This window comes from Scyliorhinus canicula, chromosome 15, assembly GCF_902713615.1.
Source record: "Scyliorhinus canicula chromosome 15, sScyCan1.1, whole genome shotgun sequence".
NCBI lineage: Eukaryota > Metazoa > Chordata > Chondrichthyes > Carcharhiniformes > Scyliorhinidae > Scyliorhinus > Scyliorhinus canicula.
The window spans coordinates 99589590-99609605 of NC_052160.1; the positions used below are offsets into that span (position 1 = coordinate 99589590).

Sequence of the window (20016 nt, forward strand, 5' to 3'; positions counted from 1 at the left end):
CAATCGCCATCGGCTTGCGTGCTTTACCTAAATTCTTTTTGTGTATCTGAGAGAGGTTCTCCCACCAAGTATGACCTATACTCCCGGGACCTGTCTCCTCATTTGCACAAAACTCTTTCCAAAGGGGCCATCGCTTTCCCTGCAGATATTTGCGGAGTTCCAGCTCCCACGTGGGACACTGGCCTACTCTGCTACTGCTGCTGGTCGCTGCGACCACAAACTTTGCTGGATCCATCAGACGTTCCATTGCCTGCATGGCCATTTCCTCTGACTCTCTTTTTATAATTTGGAACAGGGGGTTGCTGGGGTGGTGTTTCGAGAAAAGGGTACGGCTTACGCTATTTTCCGATCACAAAACTACCGAAAGTTTGTCGCAACAAAAAGCTTTCAGTTTTACCTTACAGCCCTGTTAGTACGCATGCACTAAACACACTTCCAAATTTCGCTTATTATTTTGAACACCTTGAATACTTGTGATCTCTTTCTTTCTCTGCAATTTGGAGTTCTAATTCAAATTTCAGGGTCCTGGACACTGTGGTGTTTCCACTTACAACAGGGTTCCGGCGGAGTCGCCACTAAATGTTGCACGTTTTACTATGGGCGTAAAACGCGTTTATTGGAGTGTATTAACACGCCTCCGAGTTCGACGTGTGCTTAACACTACTAGGCTCTGTTCTATGTAATTATTTAGCTCTGGAGTCGCCAGTTGCCGTATAGGCAACGTCACAAGTATCTCAAGGTCAAGTTCAAAGTAATAAAGACGATACACCGATTAGTAAAGTTCAAACGATCAATATTTATTATACAGTTATAATAAATACTCATGCACACACTAAGAGACTAAGCTATAACTAAACTTAAGTGAACAGAATACTTATCTAACAGGAACAGGCAAGGTCAGAGAACGAGGCCTTCGTCCTGGTTTTGTCTGCAGCCTTCAGCAAGCGTTCTGGTACTTGGGAGTCTAGTGGGCTTGGATCGCGTAGCGAGCGTTGAACTTACGGTTTCGGCGGCTGGTGCTCAACGGCTGGAGTCAGGATGCAAGATGTCAGTCAGAGCCGGAGCACGGGTTTAACAGACCGGGGCTCTGTGGGGGATTTGCTTTTATACCCCTCTCTAATGTCCTTGCCCCCTTCTAGGCGGGCTCTACCTTTCGGTACCGATTGGAACGTTTCCAAACGGCTACCTTCGAAATCCTCCAATGCGGGGCTTTCCTCGATGTTGGGGAGGTGGTTTCGATATTCGTTACTCTGGTGCCATCCTGTCTACTCCACCAATTAAGTGCTATATTGAGATGGAAATGTTGCCATTGTGTGTGCCTGGATCTGGGCCGCCCCATCGGAATGTTAAGCGCTTTGCCATTAACACCTTTGGCTTGGAGATCTGCACCTGGCCAGAAAACTGGTTTGCTGCTTGCAAAATGCTAATTAGTTGAGAGCAGGCTGTCTGTTCTCACTAAACAGGCTTTCCCTGCTGTCCTCCATTTTAGTTTGGCTCAGTGTCCATTTTGCGTGGCCAGCATGGCTACAAGCCCACACTTCTACCCTAACCCAGTTACCCCACTTAACCTTTTGGACACTTAAGGGGCAATTTAGCACAGCCAATCCACCTAACCTGCATATCTTTTGGACTGGAAAGAAACTGAAGCACCCGGAGGAAACCGTCCAGTAATCTTTGCGATGCCATGAATCAGTGAGGAAGCTGGTCATAGAGTCAAACGTGACACCAAGATTGCAAACAAACTAGCCTAATTTCGACTGTTGCATGGAGACGGAGGAGTTTGGTAGCTAGGTAATAGGAGATTGGAGTGAGGTTTGATCACTACTGTTTCAGTCTTTCCAATATTTTAATTGGGACATTTTTGCTTATTCAGTACTGGATGTCTGATAATTTAGTAACAGCGGAGGAGTCGAGAGAAGTGAAGTAGAGCTGAGTACAGTCAATGTAAACTTATAAATGAACTGTGCTTTCTGATGTTGCCAAGGGGCAACATGCACATGAGCAATCAGGGTTGGGGGGAGACCAAGGACAGATCTTGGCGGACCCCCAAAAGTAACAATGATGAAGGAGGAAGTGATGCAAGTGATTCTCCTGATACAGTTAAACAAGATTGGAATAAGGTTGTAACAACTAGATGGCAGTTGGGAGGCAATGGAGGAGGATTGAGACAGTGGGGAGGCAATGGAAGAGGATTGAGTGGTCAACTATGTTATATGTTGCAGACAGGTTGAGAAGATGAAGGAAAGTCTACCGTTTGCAGGCATTTTTAAGTCGGAATGTGGGCCAGCATTTATTGCCCTTGAACTCCATGCGCCTGCTAGGGCATTTTAAGAATAGGCCACATTGCCGAGGGTCCACTAGGGTGGACAGTCGGAGCCTTTTTCCTCTGATGGTGATGTCTAGCACGAGGGGACATAGCTTTAAATTGAGGGGAGATAGATAGAGGACAGATGTCATAGGTAGGTTCTTTACTCCGAGAGTAGTAAGGAAGTGGAATGCCCTGCCTGCAACAGTAGTGGACTCGCCAACACTAAGGGCATTCAAATGGTCATTGGATAGACGTATGGATGATAAGGGAATAGTGTAGAGTGGTTTCACAGGTCAGCGCAACATCGAGGGCCGAAGGGCCTGTACTGCACTGTTATGTTCCATGTCTGGAGTTTCATGTAGGCCAGACCAGGTAAGGATGGCAGATTGCTTTCCCCAAAGGACATTAGTGAACCAGGTAGGCTTTTATGACCATCTATAGTGGCTTCATAATAGTCATTACATTTTTAATTCCCAATTTTATTTTGAAGGTTATCTTTACATTTCAGGATAGTGAACGAGCAGGACCTGATGCTGTTTTAAATTGGTCCAGCCACATCTAGCAGACCTTTCAGGTCTGTGCCCCTTGGACTAGTGAGAGGGAGTGAAGTTAGCGGTTATGTCCGTGAGGAAAGTTGGTGGCTATATCCGTGGGAACAGTCAACGTGTGAAGGTCGAGCAAATCGCACTTTGCAAAATGCAGAAATGTGACAGTGTGTGGGAGGTGCCCAAATGCAAGATAATTGGGATTATGAAATTGGAAGTCATTTTTTTTTTTATTCCCCCTCTCCAGAATGGGTAGAATTGGCTGCCTTTTTCTGTAATTATGTTGACTCCGTATGAGATGGCCAGGGAGTGTAGCCATGAATTAAAATGGGAGTTTTGCATGGATAGGTTTGGGAAGGATTCTTAAGTCCATTTCAGATAAGAATATAATGCATTGAGGTGAAGGCTGAAATCAGGAGGATGAGAAGTCTTGGGAGGAAAGCAATGAAGATAAGTGACTTAAAATTGAGGTAGTTGGAAAATGACCAGAGAGAAGACTTTTTTAAAACTTGCGCGACGTGGACTGGGTCAGTGGTGACGAGAGCAGTTTGGGGAGTGGATGGCTGTTTTAAAGCAAGCACAAACAATGGTCAAGTCTGTGCATCTCAGTTCATTTTTACTGTCCTTGCTATGGCCAGCAAGGTTTTATGCTACTTTGTAATTCCGCATTGACAGTGCTGTAAATGATTTGAATGTGGTTTACACTTCAATGATAAACAACAAGGGCAGCACAGTGGTTAGCATTGTTGCCTATGGCGCTGAGGACCCGGGTACGAATTCCAGCCCTGGGTCACTGTCCGTGTGGAGTTTGCACATTCTCCCTGTGTCTGTGTGGGTTTCGCCCCCCACAACCCAAAAGATGTGCAGGACGGGTGGATTGGCCACACTAAATTGCCCCTTAATTGGAAAAAATAATTGGGTATGCTAAATTTATAATTTTTTTAAAAAATGATAAACAACAAGGTCTGCTATTTCCTCTACAAGAAACGACTCCTCCACTGAGGGTAGAAGATGGGATCCTCCAGGGTAGCTAACAAGTAAAGGAAATTGTTTATATCCGCTTCTGTTTGACTTTAGGTTGAACCTTTTTTTAAAATCAGAGTTTAACAACTGGCATTTCAAAATCTTGGCTTTAACACCTTTTCATATATTCCACAGTCTCCGTTGGGAATTATGTGGGAAGATGACTGCGATGATGACTACGACCACGCCCTTCACCTCCTTGGTATTCTTTCCCTTGATGATTCCTTTTTAGAGAATTTGGCACATTTTCCGTATGAACTTTTTGATTCAGATCTGTCTGATTTTAATTATGATGATTCTGATGATTCCGATGATTATTAAGATAGCTTTGTGCTATTTAGTCCTCTGTAGGAAGCAGTGTTCCTGCACACAGCAGGTAGAATATCGATAGCAATTGTTTATCCTATATTTTGGCAGTGCTGTTGCAGAAAGTAGGCTAAACCATACAGTTAGGCATTTGTAACTAAAGTCTGTTTTACACTGATATATATATATATTGCAAGGCAAGTTGAATTTTTTTTCCTTGCACTAGTTGTACTGTGACAGTCTAGAAAAAACACTTTTATTTGCTAAATCCTGTAGTTGCAGCTGCTCAAGAATTCAAACACTTTAGGCTAGAGATGTAAATAGTGAGTGACAAATTAAATGCATCTGAATGAGGATATTGAACTTCGGGAATTGATTGTGCCAAATTCAATGATCATTGTGACTTAACATTCACTTGGGAATTGGCTATTTTACTGACTCTGTAGACATTTTGCTGTAGGTGAACTGATTATGTACTAAAATTATGCTAAAATTATGCTGAGTTACTAAACAAAGTGGAATAGTGTAGGTTCAGTAGAACTGGAATAGAAGTTTTTTCCTTCCTTCCATCCACTAATTGGGGTGAATGTATTTAACATGGGGATCAGTGGCAGTTTGATATTTTGTAACTTGATCAACAAGCTGTTATTGCTTAATTGGTGGGAATGTTTTTTATAATGTTTGTGCTAACAAATGTCCAAATAAATCCTTTTCTAAATAGTTTTTGTGTTCAGTTCTTTCATTTCTCTTCCAGGCATGCCTGTCTGGGATGTGCTTTGTAAAGCCATAAGCACATCTTTTGAGTGGGGTCCTAAAACCTGAACTTTGTGGAAAGCTGTGATGAAAATGACAACTTCAAAAGAGCTATGAAGAAGCATTTCTTTAGCTATTCTTTTACACAATTGTCACCAGAGAAACTGGCCTCTGACTACTGTTTGCATTCTTCTCTGCCAACTATCTGATACTTGGTGAGGTGCCACGGTGGGATTTTTTTCTTTAATAAATTTAAGTATCCAATTATTATTTTTTTCCCAATTAGGTGGATTGGCCAATCTCTAGAACTCAGGAGCTGTCTCTAAAAAGAGCCTTGTGCATATCTGTCCCTGTACATAGTTGCAAATAGATAATGGTTGGAAGTTCCCAGATACCTTGTTTCCAGTGACCATCCATTGTATATTCCCTTGCTTGCTAGTCCTTCCAAAATACATAACCCCTTACTTTTCAGGCTTAAATTCCTTTTGCCGTTGTTCTGTCCATCTATATCGTCCTGTAATACAAGACTTTCCTCCTCGCCCTTTACCACACTACCAATTTTTGTCATCTGTGAACCTGCTGACCATACCTTCTCCATTCACACCCCGATCATTAATATACACTACAAACAGCGATGGACCCAACATCGATCCATGCGGAGCACCACTGGACACAGGCTTCCAGTCACAAACAACCATTGACCATCACTCTCTGCCTTTAAGCAAATTTTGGATCCAAATTGCCCTGTATCCCATGGGACGAGGCCTTGTCAAAAAGCCTTATTCCAGTCCATGTCGACTACATCAACTACAGTGCCCTCATCTACACCCAGTCACCTTGAAAAATTCAAATAAATTTGTAAGATATGATCTCCACATTGACTATCCTTGATTAATCCTTGCCTCAAGTTTGGGATTAATTCTGCCCCTCAGAATTTTTCCCCACATTTCCCTACCACTGGAGTTGGACTCGCAGGCCTGTAATTTCCTGATTCATCCCTACAATCCTTGAATAATGGAACCATATTAGCTGCCCTCCTGTCCTCAGCTCTCTTGTGGCCAGAGAGGATTTAAAATTATCAGCACCTCTGCAATATTCTCATTTACCTCCCACAGCAGCAAGGGAAGTCTGTTAAAACCGCAAATATCTCCCCTCTATGTTAATTTGTTCAAGTATATCAGGCCCCCTTCCTGATTTCTATACTTGCATCATCCTCTGTAGTGAGCAAGGACACAAAGTACTCATTTAAAGCCTCACCTATGTCTTCAGGTCCACACATACATTGCCACATTGGTCCCTAATGGACCCTACTCTTTGCACAGTGGGTAGCACTTGCTTCACAGCACCAGGGTCGATTCCCACTTGGGTCACGGTCTATGTGAAGTCTGCATGTTCTCCATGTTTCCTCCCACAAGTCCCAAAAAGATATGCTGTTTGGTGAATTGGACATTCTGAATTCTACGTGTACCCGAACAGATGCCAGAGTGTGGTGACTAGGGGGTTTTCACCATCAACTTCATTGCGGTGTTAATGTAAGCCTACTTGACATTTCCATGGTCATTCTCTTGTCCTTAATATAAAAGACCTTTGGATTTTCCTTTATTTTACCCACCAGTGTTTTTTCCATGCCCCCTCTTCGCTCTCCTAATTACCTTTTTTTAAACTAACCCCCTGCACTTTCTATTATACTCTAGGGTTTCCACTGCTTTGAACCCTTTGTATCTGCCATAAACCTCCCTTTTTTCCTTATCCAATCCAGGACATCCCTTAACATACAGGGTTCTCTGGACTTGTTGCTCTCATCCTTCACCTTTTACAGGAACATGTTGACCCTGTACTCTTTTTATTGTCTTTTTTGAAAGAATCCCACTGTTCTGATGATTTTCCTACAAGTAGTTGCCCCCAGTTGACTTTGGCCAAATCCTGTCTTATCCAACTAAAATTGGCTTCCCAATTCACACAACTTTTATTTATGTTCCAGCTTAAATCCTACCGAGCTATGGTCGCTGTCACCAAAACGCTCCCCCACTGAAACTTGGGGCCTGTTTCTGATATTACTTCAATGGTCTTCAAAATTACTTTTTAAAAAAACATTTTATTAGGGTATTTGTAGTTTTTATTATTATAATAACAGCAAAATAATCATGGTACATAAAACATTTCCATCCCTATCATGTTCTTAGCCCCCACATTAACAGTATTAGGCTCCAGGCTATCAGGGAGGCAAAGGCCAAAACGTCAGCCTCTCTCGCCCCCTGGACTCTCAGCTCTTCTGACACTCCAAAGATCGCCACCTCTGTACTCATTACCTCCTGTGTTTTGTGTACCGTGCACATAGCCTTAGCAAAACCCTCTAAGCTTCGGGCATGCCCAAAACATATAGACATGATTTGTTGGACTTCCCGCACACCTGTCCTCTACCCCAAAGAACTTGTTCATCTGGGCCACCATCATATGTGCCTGGTGGACTACCTTAAATTGTGTCGGGCTAAGCCCAGCATATGAGGATGTGTTAACCCTGCTTAAGGCATCTGCCCACAGAGCCGCCTCTATCTCTTCCCCTAGCTCATCTTCCCACTTGCCCTTTAGTTCCGGAGCTTCCTCTGACTCCATGTTCTTTGTAGACATCTGATACCTTCCCCTCTCCCACCCATGTTCTGTATCCCCTGTAGTGGCAGGAGCAGGAAGGTTGGAACCTGACTTCTCAGAAAATCCTGTACCTGCAGATATCTAAACCCATCTCTCTGTTGGCAGTTCAAATTTCTCCTCCAAATCCCTCGAGCTAGGGAAGCTCCCGTCTATAAATAGATCTCCCATCCTCGCAATTCCTACACTCTGCCATCTCCGAAACCCTCCATCCAGTCTTCCCGGCTCAAACCGATGATTGTACATCGGGGCTCAGACTTTTTTCTCTAAGGCTCTCTGGCTAAAGATGGGGAGACACTGGAAGACAAACAGCCGTCCGGCCCTTGGGCCTTGCCCGACTGCATGACCTCCAGGCCCTCCGTTATTTCCTCAATTTCAATTGGTGCTCCTAGCCCTTCCACCAGTTCTTCCTCCACCCTCAGGAACCTCAGCTGACCCAAGAACTGCCTCATCCCCTCCAACCCAGCTGGGGGTTCTGACTTGTGTAACTTGCTGTTTTAAAAAAAAAAAAAAGTCCTCATTCACCCGCACTGGGTCCTGGACTGCATTCCCACCTCTTTACTTTCCTCAGCTGGTGTGCTAGCATTTTACTGGCCTTTTCCCCAGACTGGTATACTGCTCCACTTGCCTTCCTCAGTTCTACCACCTTCCCTGTAGATAACAGCCCAAACTCCATCTGCAACCTCCGCTACTCCTTCAGTGTCCCCGTATCTGGGGCTTCCGAATATCTCCTATCCACCTGGAGTATCTCCCCAACCAACCTATCCCTCTCTGCTCGTTCCACCTTTTCCCTATGGGCCCATATCAAAATTAACTCTCCTCTAACCACTGCCTTCAGGGCTTCTCGCACTGTTGCTGCCAAGACTTCCCTGCATCATTTATTTCCAAATAGTTCTGGATGGACTTGCTCATCTGTCCACACACCCACTCATTTTAATAATCCCACATCCAACCTCCGTAACGTGCACTGCTCTCTCTCCATACTGGCCTGTAGATCCACCCAATGTGGGACATGATCCGACACTGCGATAGCTGAATATTCAGTATCCACCACCCCTGCTATCAGAGCCCTGATCAGAACAAAAAGTAGAAACTTCTTTGCCAGTGGCCTGGGCTGTGATCAGGGCCCACCGATCTGCAGGCGGGCCTGTGCTGTGGAGGCCTCTAAGGCTCCACCATGGCTGGCGCAGAGAAGAAACCCCCTGCACATGCGCAGGAACACGGCAGCAGTTCTGCGCCTGCACCAACCCGTGCTGGCCCGTCACAGCCATTTGGTGCGGTGCCGGCCTAGCCCACGGAAATGCGGAGGATTCCGCAACTTCCAGACGGCACGACGCCGGAGTGGTTTACACTGCTCTTGGCGCCGGGTCGTCCTGCTAATTGCAGGAGAATCCCGGCCCCTATCTCCCCATTGTTCTCCTCTTTCCCCCCCCCCCCCCCCCCGCACATACATGTTCAAAGCACCACATTCCCCAGTAAACAAATAGAAGAAAATGCCTCCACCCAACTTCCGATGCAACAGTTAACTTTACATTTCTGAGCAGCTGCTCAAACATCTTATCATATGGCAGCACGGTGGCGCAGTGGGTTAGCCCTGCTGCCTCAGTGTAGCCATCTAAGATGGCCACCTGCAAAGGACCATGGGAATTATGGCCAACCCAGAACTCTGACAGATACAGAGCCTATGTGTATCTTAAACACAGGGAACCAGGCCTGATCAAAACCCCTGCTCGTTTACATTTCAATGGCCCATTTTCCCAGGACAATGAACTCCAATCAAGCAACCGGTACAGCCACCGACTGATCGGCGCTGAAAATTGTCAAGGTCCGGGATGTGGATTGCAGGCACCGTTGTCTGTAGTGTGCGGTTCATTAGCAGTTGTTGGGTGCAGGCCAGCGGACAAGGGAGTCGCCCTGTAGGCCAGCAGTGCCAGGTTAAAATCTGAACCTGAATCAGCCCCGTTACACAGTAGTCATTTGACAATGTGTACCCCCTTTTCAGCTTTCCTATTTGACTGGGGTAATGGTGGCTCGAGATGACGTGCGTGAAATTGTACCATCGGGCAAAATCAGTCCACTCCTGACTGAAGAAGCAGGGGTCATTATCAGTCATGACCGTGGGTGGAAAGGTGGGCAAAGGTCTCTGCATGCCCTGATGACTGTTGCTGATGTGAGGTCATGCAGTCTGACCACCACGGCGTAGTTAGAAAAATAATCAACAATGAGGACGTAATCCTGACTTTTTGCGTGGAAGAGATCAATGCCAACCTTGGTCCATGGGGATGACACCAGTTCATGTGGCTGCAAAGTCTCTTTCGGCTGAGCTGGCTGGAACAGTTGGCAGGTTGGGCAATTTAGGACAGTGTTGGCAATGTCCTGATTGATGCTAGGCCAATATACTGCCTCTCAGGCTCGCCGGCAACACCTTTCCACTCCCAGGTGACCCTCGTGGAGCTGGTCAAGGACGAGCCCTCGCATACTCTGTGGTATTACTATCCTGTCCAAATTAATCAGTATGCCATCGACCACTGCCAGATCGTCTTTTATATTGTAGAAATGTGGGCACTGGCCCTTTTGCCACCTGTCTGTGAGATGGTGCACGACCCGTTGGAGTAGAGGATACCTGGCCATTTCACGACGAATCTGCACGACCCTTTCGTCAGTGGCCGGAAAGTTGGATGCGCAGAACTCCACATTGGCATCGATCTGGCAGACGAAGTCCGACTGCTCGCATGGCGTGGTGATAGAGCGAGAGAGTGCATCGGCCACAATGCGCTCCTTGCCCGGGGTGTAGACCAGGTCGAAATCATAGCATCTGTGTTTGAGGAGGGTGCATTGTAGGCGTGGCATCAGATCGTTGAGGTCCTTCTGTATAATGTGAACCAGTGGCCTGTGGTCTGTTTCGACCGTAAATTTGGAGAGTCCATACACGTAGTCGTGGAATTTGTCAATCCCTGTGAGGAGGCCCAGGCACTCCTCGATTTGAGCATAGCGCTGCTCAGTAGGTATGGCTCTCGATGCATATGCAACTGGGGCCCAGGAGGAGGGTTCGTCGCGCTGGAGGAGTACTGCCCCAATGCCAGACTGGCTTGCATCAGTGGAGATCTTTGTTTGCTTGGCAGGGTCGAAGAATGCCAGTACCGGGGCCTTGGTGAGTTTCGCCCTGAGCTCACGTCACTCTCGCTCGTGAGCGGGGAGGCATTGGAAGTCGGTGGTTTTCTTTACAAGATTGCGGAGAGCAGTGGTGTGAGATGCAAGGTTGGGGATAAACTTCCCAAGGAAGTTGACCATCCCCAGGAAGCGGAGGACCACCTTCTTGTCCTCCGGTGTCTTCATAGCGTTGATCGCCGACACCTTATCTGCATCAGGCTGCACACCGAACTGCAAAATATGGTCGCCGAGGAACTTTATTTCTGCTTGACAGAACGAGCATTTGGCTCTGTTGAGTCAGAGGCCATGCTTGTGGATTCTCTGGAACACTCGCTTGAGGCGATCGATGTGTTCCTGCGGAGTCATGGATCAAACAATGATGTCATCGACGTACACTCGCACTCCCTCGATGCCCTCCATCATTTGCTCCATTATTCAGTGGAACTGCTCCGAGGCGGAGATGATACCAAAGTGCATCCGGTTGTAACAATACCGGCCAAACGGGGTGTTAATAGTGCAGAGCTTTCGACTGGATGCGCGAGTTGTATCTGCCAAAACCCCTTGGAGGCATCCAGATTCGTGAAAAACAGGTGAGCTCTTTGCGCTTTGGGATAGGGTAGTGTTCCCTCATGATGTTACGGTTCAAATCTTTGGGGTCGATACAAATGTGCAGTTCCCCTGATGGTGTTTTGACACAGACCATGGAGCTAACCCAGTCCGTGGGTTCCGTGATCTTGGGAATTATGCCGTGGTCCTGGAGGTTTTGCAGCTGCTGCTTGAGCCGGTCCTTAAGGGGCGCCGGCACCCGATAGAGTGCATGAACCACAGGTGTGGCATTTGGTTTCAAAAGAACCTTGTACGTGTAGGGGAGTGTGCCCATACCCTCGAAGACGCTGTGGTATCGTGCAATGATGTCATTTAATTGGATTTGGAAGTTGGCATCTGGCGAGGATGATGCCTCAGCGGGCGACATGGAGTGAACCTGCTGTACGAAATTCAGGATCTTGCAGGCCTGAGGCACCAAGCAGGGAAGCTTTGTTGGACCCTATAATTTTGAAACGCAGCGTGGTTCTTAAAGAACGATGCGATACCACAAGCTGGCATGAGCCACTGGCAGCAATGGCATTGCCATTGTAGTCGAGAAGCTGGCAGGCCGATGGAAGGATGTTCGGCTTGACGTGGATGTTATCCAGGTCAGACTGTGAAATGAGGTTAGCTGAAGCACCGGTGTCCAGCCTGAAGCGTATACGAGATTTGTTCACGGTAAGGGTGGCACACCACTCGTCGTCCGGATCAATGCTCATCACTGGGAGGGGCTTGGCCTTTTTTGAGGAAAGCATCGTATGCTTGGTGATCATGCCCACCCGGAATGGGGATGTGAGATTCTCGGTGTTGGGATCTGGAACCATGTGGGAGTCGGAGTCTGCAACGGGTTGCTGCACTGACCGGACATTCCTGCGCTGCTGCTGGGATCGATGTGTGGTGGACAGCTGAGATGATCTGCACAGGGCTGCGTAGTGTCCAAGCTTGCCACACTGGAGACAGCGTCAAGATTTCGCGGGACATTGCCGCTTTAAGTGGGAGGAGCCACAGTTGTTGCATGTCATGGAGCCGACGTCAGGATGCTCCGTGCGCCACTGCGCATGTGCGGTCGAACGATGTGCGCACCTGCGCAGTTTGGTCCTCAGCCTCGCCGTCCCCTCGGTCATTGCGCACATGTATAGGAGCCCGGGAAAAGCGCGCAAAATGTCTGCCCTCATCCAGACTCAGGCCCTGGAGCTGTTTTACGGCCTGCACCAGCTCTGCATCGTGGATGCCATCTCTGCCGCCTTGATATGGGAGTACCGGTTAGTAGCATGCTCATGTAGGACGCAAGTCTCGATGGCGATGGTGAGGGTGAGCTGCTTCACTTTAAGGAGCTGCTGGCGAAGGGGGTCAGAGTGGACCCTGAAAATGATCTGGCCGTGGATCATGGAGTCGGAAGTGGACCCGTAGTTACAGGATTGCGCGAGGATACGGAGATGGGTTAAGAACTGAAAAGGTTCATCCTTACCCTTAAGCCTCTGCTGGAACACGTAGCGTTCAAAGTTCTCGTTGACTTCGATGTCACAGTGGCTGTCGAACTTCAGCAGGACTGTTTTGAACTTGGATCTGTCCTCACCTTCAGCAAAGGTGAGGGAGTTGAAAATGTGGATAGCGTGGTCCCCGGCTGCAGAGAGGAAGAGAGTAATCTTTCTGGCATTCGATGCAGCTTCGAGGTCGGTGGCTTCAAGATACAGCTGAAACTTCTGCTTAAAAATCTTCCAGTTGGGGCCCTGGTAACGGCGCCGTTGCCGCTCCCTCCTACGAGGTATACCACGAGTCTGGTGGTGGTGGCTACACTCAAGATTTGGGGACCGTGGAGGCGACATAGGGGTGAAGTGGAGGGCTTGATGGAGGCTCCGCTAAGGGGCAACCATCGGTTCGTCCCGGGGAACTTCGATGGGGGGTTCCTGGGGTGGCACAGAGCGGGCATCAGAAAGCTGAGGGACCTGTTCATTGACGGAAGGTTTGCGAGCCTGGGAGAGTTGGAGGAGAAACTTGAGCTCCCCTCGGGGAACATGTTCAGGTACCTGCAGGTAAAGGCGTTTGCTAGGTGGCAGGTGGAGGGATTCCCTTTGCTGCCCGCGAGGGGGGTGAGGGACAGGGTGCTTTCGGGGGTCTGGGTCGGGGATGGGAAGGTATCTGATATCTACAAGGTAATGCAGGAGGTGGAGGAGGTGTCAGTAGAGGAGCTAAAGGCTAAGTGGGAGGGGGAGCTGGGGGAGCAGATCGAGGATGGGACATGGGCGGATGCCCTGGAGAGGGTTAACTCTTCCTCCTCATGTGCACGGCTTAGCCTCGTCCAATTCAAGGTGCTGCACCGGGCCCATATGTCCGGGACGAGTAGGTTCTTTGGGGGCGAAGACAGGTGTGTCAGGTGTTCGGGGAGTCCAGTGAAGCATGCCCATATGTTCTGGGCATGCCCGGCACTGGAGGAGTTCTGGAAGGGGGTGGCGAGGACGGTGTCGAGGGTGGTAGGATCCAGGGTCAAGCCAGGCTGGGGACCCACGATTTTTGGGGTTGCGGTGGAGCCGGGAGTGCAGGAGGCGAGAGAGAGGGGGGGGGGAGGGGAGAGGGGGGGAAAGAGTGTTGACTATGTTTATTTAATTTATTTTCAAGTTCTCTTGTTTACCGGGGGTGGGGGGGGGGGGGGGGGGGCTTGATATATGCGTTGCTATGGTCTTGGGGGTGTTATGCTTATTATGTTGTTTTATTGTTGTTTGTTACTGTTCGTTGTTATATATTTTGTAAACATTTTCAATAAAAATTATTTTAAAAAATCTTACAGTTGGCACTGAGGTTGCCGGCGATGAGGAGCGGCGGGGGAGGGCTGGTCAAAGGCAGACTATTTCAAGGTAGGTCCGTCAAACTCTTAACATCACGCACTGGTACCATGATGTGTTGGATATGCTGGGTCTGCGAGGACTGTGTTTACCAGAGCAGTGAGAGAGACAGGCTTCCAACACTTGGAGAAATGCAACTCTATTTTATTAACTCTCAACTATTAAACATGCTTTAACTGTGGGTTGACACTATGCTGAGTTGACTGGAGACCTGAGGCTAACCTGACCAGACTATCTTACGACCACATGGTGGATGTTTGAGTTGTTGCTCACAGGCTCTGACTGTCTCAGAGGCTGCATCCCAAGAGAGCGGGAAATCTAGTGCCCTCTGGCTTTATAGTGGTTGTGTCCTGTCTGGTGATTGGCTGCTGTGTTGTGTGTGTTCATTGGTCATCCTGTGTGTTAATCAATGTCTGTCTGTGCACCATCATATACTTGTGTGTATATTATGACAGGCGCCACTCCCTTTACTCAGAAATCCCAACTGCCAAGGTCAATGTCCACTAAGGACCCGCCCAGCTACCAAGGCACCCGCCCCTTTATTGCCCAAAATCGAAGAGAGTGATCAGAGCTCATCAAACTATTGGGTCGAAGGTTAAGGACCGTCCCAAAGAGCACGAAATCCCAGAGGGATAAAAGAGAGTGCAGCCATGTATTCTGTCTCTTTGGATCTGGCCTGTACCAACCCAATCGTAGCAGGAACAGCCAGCCAAATTCAAGACCAACAATCGCTACCTGACGGATGAGCCCAGCAGAGACAGAGCCACTTTCTTCGAACCAGCCAAGTGAAATCCAGATAAAGGCCTTATCCATTTGCACAGTGCCAGTCGCCCTGAAGTTAAGCATAGGTTATTGTAGCTGATAGGTGTAGTTTAACTCGAAGTAGATATTGTGTTTGCATGTTGAGGTAACTGTTGTGTATGTAAATAAGCCATCTATTGAACTAACTAACTGGTTGTGTGGTCATTTGATCGATATAAGGGAAGGCTTGTGGTTCACCAACATTATTAATATTAGCAACAGTATTGGCGACGCTGTTGGGATCGAAAACAGGCAACAACGGCGCCGAGGTCCCAGGTTCGATCCCGGCTCTGGGTCACTGTCCGTGTGGAGTTTGCACATTCGCCCCATGTTTGCGTGGGTTTTGCCCCCACAACCCAAAGATGTGCAGGCTAGGTGGATTGGCCACACTAAATTGCCCCTTAATTGGAAAAAATTAATTGGGTACTCTAAATTTAAAAAACAAAATCGATCTTATCACAATGAAAACCAAAGAAAAAAGGAAACGACAAAGGCAACAAGAAGCAACAAAAAACCCTTGTTACAGAGAGCAATGCATATTCAAAACAACACAGAAGTGATTTTGACCAAATCACCACTGCAATGCCCTCCCCCAAGGTTCAGTGACCTTATTCTCCTGCTAGCCTTTTGTCCTTGATAAAGTTCATAACTTTGTCCGGTGATTGAAAATAAATTTCCTGGCCCTCAAACATGACCCAAAGACACGCTGGCTACAACATCCCGAACTTCACCTCCTTCTTGAAGAGGGCATATTTTGCCCTATTAAATCCGGCTCGTCTTTTGGCCAGTTCCATGCCCAGGTCCTGGTAGATGCACAACTCAGTTCTCCCACTCGCAGCTCCGTACCTGCTTGGCCCATCATAAAATCTGTTCCATGTCCCGGAACCGGTGCACCATCGCCCTTGGAGTTTCAATCGCTCGCGGCTTCCTTGCAAGAGCTGTATGCGCTCTGTCCACTTCCAAGGGTCACATAAACGCCCCATCTCCCATCAACTGGTGGTACTTGCCACATATGACTTCGCGTCTGAACCCTCACTGCCCTCAGGGAGGCCGACGACCCTCAGGTTCTGTCTCCTGGAGCTGTTCTCCAACTTCTCTTGCAACCTTTTCTGGTGGTCCCTCATCAGCTCCACCTCGGCCTCCAAAGCGGTTAAATGGTCCTCTTGCTCAGACACCTTTTCCTCCACCTTCTGAATCGCCCGTCCTTGGGCTTCTAGACCCTGTTCCACCCGATCAATCGGTGCCTTAATCGGGTCCAGCGTATCTTTCTTTAACATGGCGAAGCTCTCCTCAAAGAACTTCACCAGCTGTACCGTCGACCACTGTGCCACGACTCCAGGGACCTGCACCTCCGCCGTGTTTTCCTGTGCTGCTGGCTCTGCACGCGTCTTCCTTTCTTGACTATGTCTCCTTACACGGCCACTTCCAGTCCAATGCTCCATACACTGGTGGGGGATTTCTCCCCTCTGTCTCAACATCCACCGATTTATCCAGTAAAATTCCGGGAAAAAAAACCCCAGGAGAAAAGGTCCAAAAGTTTGGTCGCGAGCGGGAGCTACCAACTATGTGACCTCCTATTCTATGGCTGCCACCGGAGGTCTCAAAACTACTCATTGACCATATAAACTAACATTGGAATGAACATTTCCTGGCCAATGTCAGAAAATTACTTCAGCTCAATTTATTGACGTAGGAATCTGCAGCACAAGAAATATTCATGGCAGTAGGAATGGAGAAGAGGTTGGTGTCGGTGATCTATGGGAGGTTTTTGGGGGAGGATAAGGTATCCTTGGCGATTAAGTGGAAGAGCTGGGGCGGTTTTGGAGGACGGTCTAGTGCAATTGCTCCGATGTTGGGACTGATACGGCTGAAGGTCGTGTATAGGGCGCACCTCACGAGGAGGATGTATGTGAACATTGTGGGAGCAGCCCCGCAAACCATGTTCACATGTTTTGGTCCTGCCCGAAGCTGGAGGGGTATTGGAAAAAGATTTGTACAGTCACCTCAGGGGTGGTACATGCGAGTTTGGAGCCAGGGCCCCTGGAAGCCATTTTCAGGGTGTCGGGCTGCAGGCGGGTGCAGGGGCGGATGTTTTAGCCTTCGGGTCCTGCTGGGGTGGAGGTCAGCTTCTCCACCCTGTGCCTTGGCTTGGCAGGGGGACCTGCTGGAATTTTTGACGCTCGAGAAGGTGAAGTTTGAGCTGAGGGGGGAGGATTCTACTATTCGTGGGCATTGTTTATCATGCACTTTCAAGAATTGGATGCCATTGAACATCAGGGGGGGCTATTGGGTGGGTTGGTTGAGCACATTGTTTATGGGATTCGACCGTGGATTCTCTTTTATCTTTTTGTTTTGTTGTATTTGGAATGTATGTGTGTTTTGGGTTTGTATGTTGAAGGGGATGCTGGTTGGGCGATTGATACTGTATTCGTTATTGTTGGTTATCCGTTGTACATTTGATGAAATCGTGGAAAATAAAAAAAATAAAGGAATCTGCAGCACCATCAACTGGTGAAAAGGTGCAACTACAGCGATGTCATGGAGTAGTCAAGTGACATCCACAACAATTTATTATACTGTATATTTTGTATATACATAAGCAGTGTTATAGTGTCATAGTCCTCACATTTATAGCCTCCTTTGGCCTGATAGTTTTCACCCATTTCAATTCTTGCTGTGGATCTGAAGAAGCGCCAATCAAACTGGATGAATAATAAATATAGTCACAACTCCTTTGTGTCACACATTTGTTTCCTCAAAAGACACTTCACGTTGTAACGATGTGCTTTAGTGCCGCCTGCATTGACTTCTTCAGAAATGTCTTGTGTAATGCTAAGGCACAGGACAGTATATTCTTGTGCGCATCTGTTATCTAGAAAAAGCAAGAACAAAAATAAATCAATGTTTCTGAATCATTTCTTCCAATTGGTTTCCACTTAACTTTAGAAAAGAAGAGAAAGTCTGATGGTCCGGCCTTGATAATGATAGGGCCGGAGAGGCCTTCTCAGCCTGTCCTCACCGATAGGTACATTTTCTGTAATGAAATAAAAGCAAATTACTGCGGATGCTGGAATCTGAAACAAAAACAGAAAACGCTGGACAATCTCAGCAGGTCTGACAGCATCTGTGGAGAGAGAGGTCAGAGGTAACGTTTCAATTTGGATGACTCTTTGTCAAAGCTGGAGAGAATTGGAAATAGGATGAGATTTTTACTGTTGTTGTGGGGAGGAGCGGGGGGTGTGTGCTGGATAGAGGGTCAGCGACAGGTGCAGATTGACAAAGATGTTGTGGACTAAAGGAAATGCAAATGTTGGCGGTAATGATTAAGAAGGGTGCTTATAACTGGGGTCACTGGACCATAATGAGTAATGAGCCACATTCTAATATGTCCTGTAGCAATTCTGTGAATAGAACAAATCCAGCCACACCAGTCAGCCAAATTGAGCCCAATATCAGCCAAAATCTTCACAGAAAAACAGAGCACGGGCCAGAACTGCTGAAAGTGTGAGATCAACACTGAAGTATTTTTCCTCTTCAACTTGAAATAGTCAGGAGTAGGCCAACCGCCCCTGTGCATGCTCCACCTTACAATCCAATCCCACTCCACGCCCTCCCTATCTGCCCTGAGAAACCAAAAATCGAATTCAGCTGTAAATCTACTCCGTGATAGAGCATCCACAATCCTATGGGGTATGCAATTCTAAAGATGCAGATTAAAATGAAACTAAAATACTGCAGATGCTGAAAATCAGAAATAAAAACAAGGAAATGCTGGACGAACTCAGCAGGCCTGGCAGCATCTGTGGAGAAAGAAACAGAGTAAACGCTTCAAGCTCTGAAGAGCGGACTCGAAATGTGAACGCCGTTTCTCTCGACACAGCTGCTTCCAGAACTGTTGCGTTTTTCCAGCATTTTCTGTTTCTACCACTAAAGATTCAAAATCCCGAGTGAAGAAGTCTCTTCTCATCTCAGTCCTTGCGCATGGCATCTTATTGAATGGTTTTTGGAAATTCAAGTATACAATATCAGTTACTAGCTCTCATTTATCTACTCAACTACTTTTCCCTCTTCATGAGGTGTCCTTGTTGTTTGAGGGTTGCTAATCATGGCTGTCCACACATCTCGATGCCATAGTACGACAATAGGGCAAGTAGCAGAGGAAGATCCAAGAACTACCTCAGCTGGTTCCGGGGGACTGAACCCATGTCAGTGATGGCTTTAAGCACCACGCTCGAGCAAAACAAACTAACTGATTCCACCCGACTAGTTACATCCTGAAAAATACTCAATAAGCTTATCAAACAAGATTACCCTTTCATAAAAGCACACAGACTGTGTGTCTTAATTATGGATCAGGTTTTCCTGACTCTAGAACACGGAGGATGGGACAGACATAGGGAGACGTGCACCAGGACCCTGCAGAATGAAGTCCTGATACATGGACATACGTGGGAACTGCCTGGATGTTTGAACTTCCAATGGGCTAATTCCCGGTGGCCCAGGACCCTCTGTGAATATCTCCGATCTTGAGCTCAGCCTCAGGCCGAATATGCAGGATTTACCTGCATTATTGCCCTGGAAACGTTAGAACACTTTAAAGCCTACTCTAACAACTGGGTAACTCCACATCCGACCCCCGACCCGACCAATCATTCCTAACCCGGCCACACTGCGCCCCCCCCCCCCCCAACTTTACAATCTCCAACACCCCACACACCCTGACCTGACTCGACCACCTCACGACCCAATTATCCATCTCACTCACCCACCTATCCAGTCATCCATCCTTTCACTAACTCATGCATTCATGCACACTTGTTCATTAAAAAAACTTTGACCTTTAAAAATATAATTGAATAGGGCAGCCACTGCCAATAAGAAGTGGCCGTTGCCCTCTCCTTCCCCTGGCTGTATTACACTTGCTGGACTTATCCAGGAGATGCTGCGTGCCAGATTGTTTTAGTTGGGATGGGGAGATCCTGGAAGACATGGGCAGTGAGCAGCAATGCCCCAGGCATTGCGTGAGCATAAGAACTAGGCCACTATGAATGTCTCGAGT

The 20016-nt window shown here is 47.5% G+C and overlaps 2 protein-coding genes across 3 annotated transcripts in view; one reads left to right on the forward strand and one right to left on the reverse strand.

The window, feature by feature from the left end:
- Positions 1-4902, forward strand: part of LOC119978404 (probable E3 ubiquitin-protein ligase makorin-1) — a 41045-nt gene extending 36143 nt beyond the window's left edge. For both annotated transcript variants that reach the window (XM_038820028.1, XM_038820029.1), the window contains exon 8: positions 4012-4902. In XM_038820028.1, coding sequence (XP_038675956.1) covers positions 4012-4197 — 186 coding nt within the window. In that variant the 3' untranslated portion in view covers positions 4198-4902. The remainder of the gene's footprint in view (positions 1-4011) is intronic.
- A 12575-nt stretch (positions 4903-17477) lies between these two features.
- Positions 17478-20016, reverse strand: part of fance (FA complementation group E) — a 47326-nt gene continuing 44787 nt past the window's right edge. Inside the window, exon 11 of the mRNA XM_038820368.1 lies at positions 17478-17829. Coding sequence (XP_038676296.1) covers positions 17725-17829 — 105 coding nt within the window. The 3' untranslated portion in view covers positions 17478-17724. The remainder of the gene's footprint in view (positions 17830-20016) is intronic.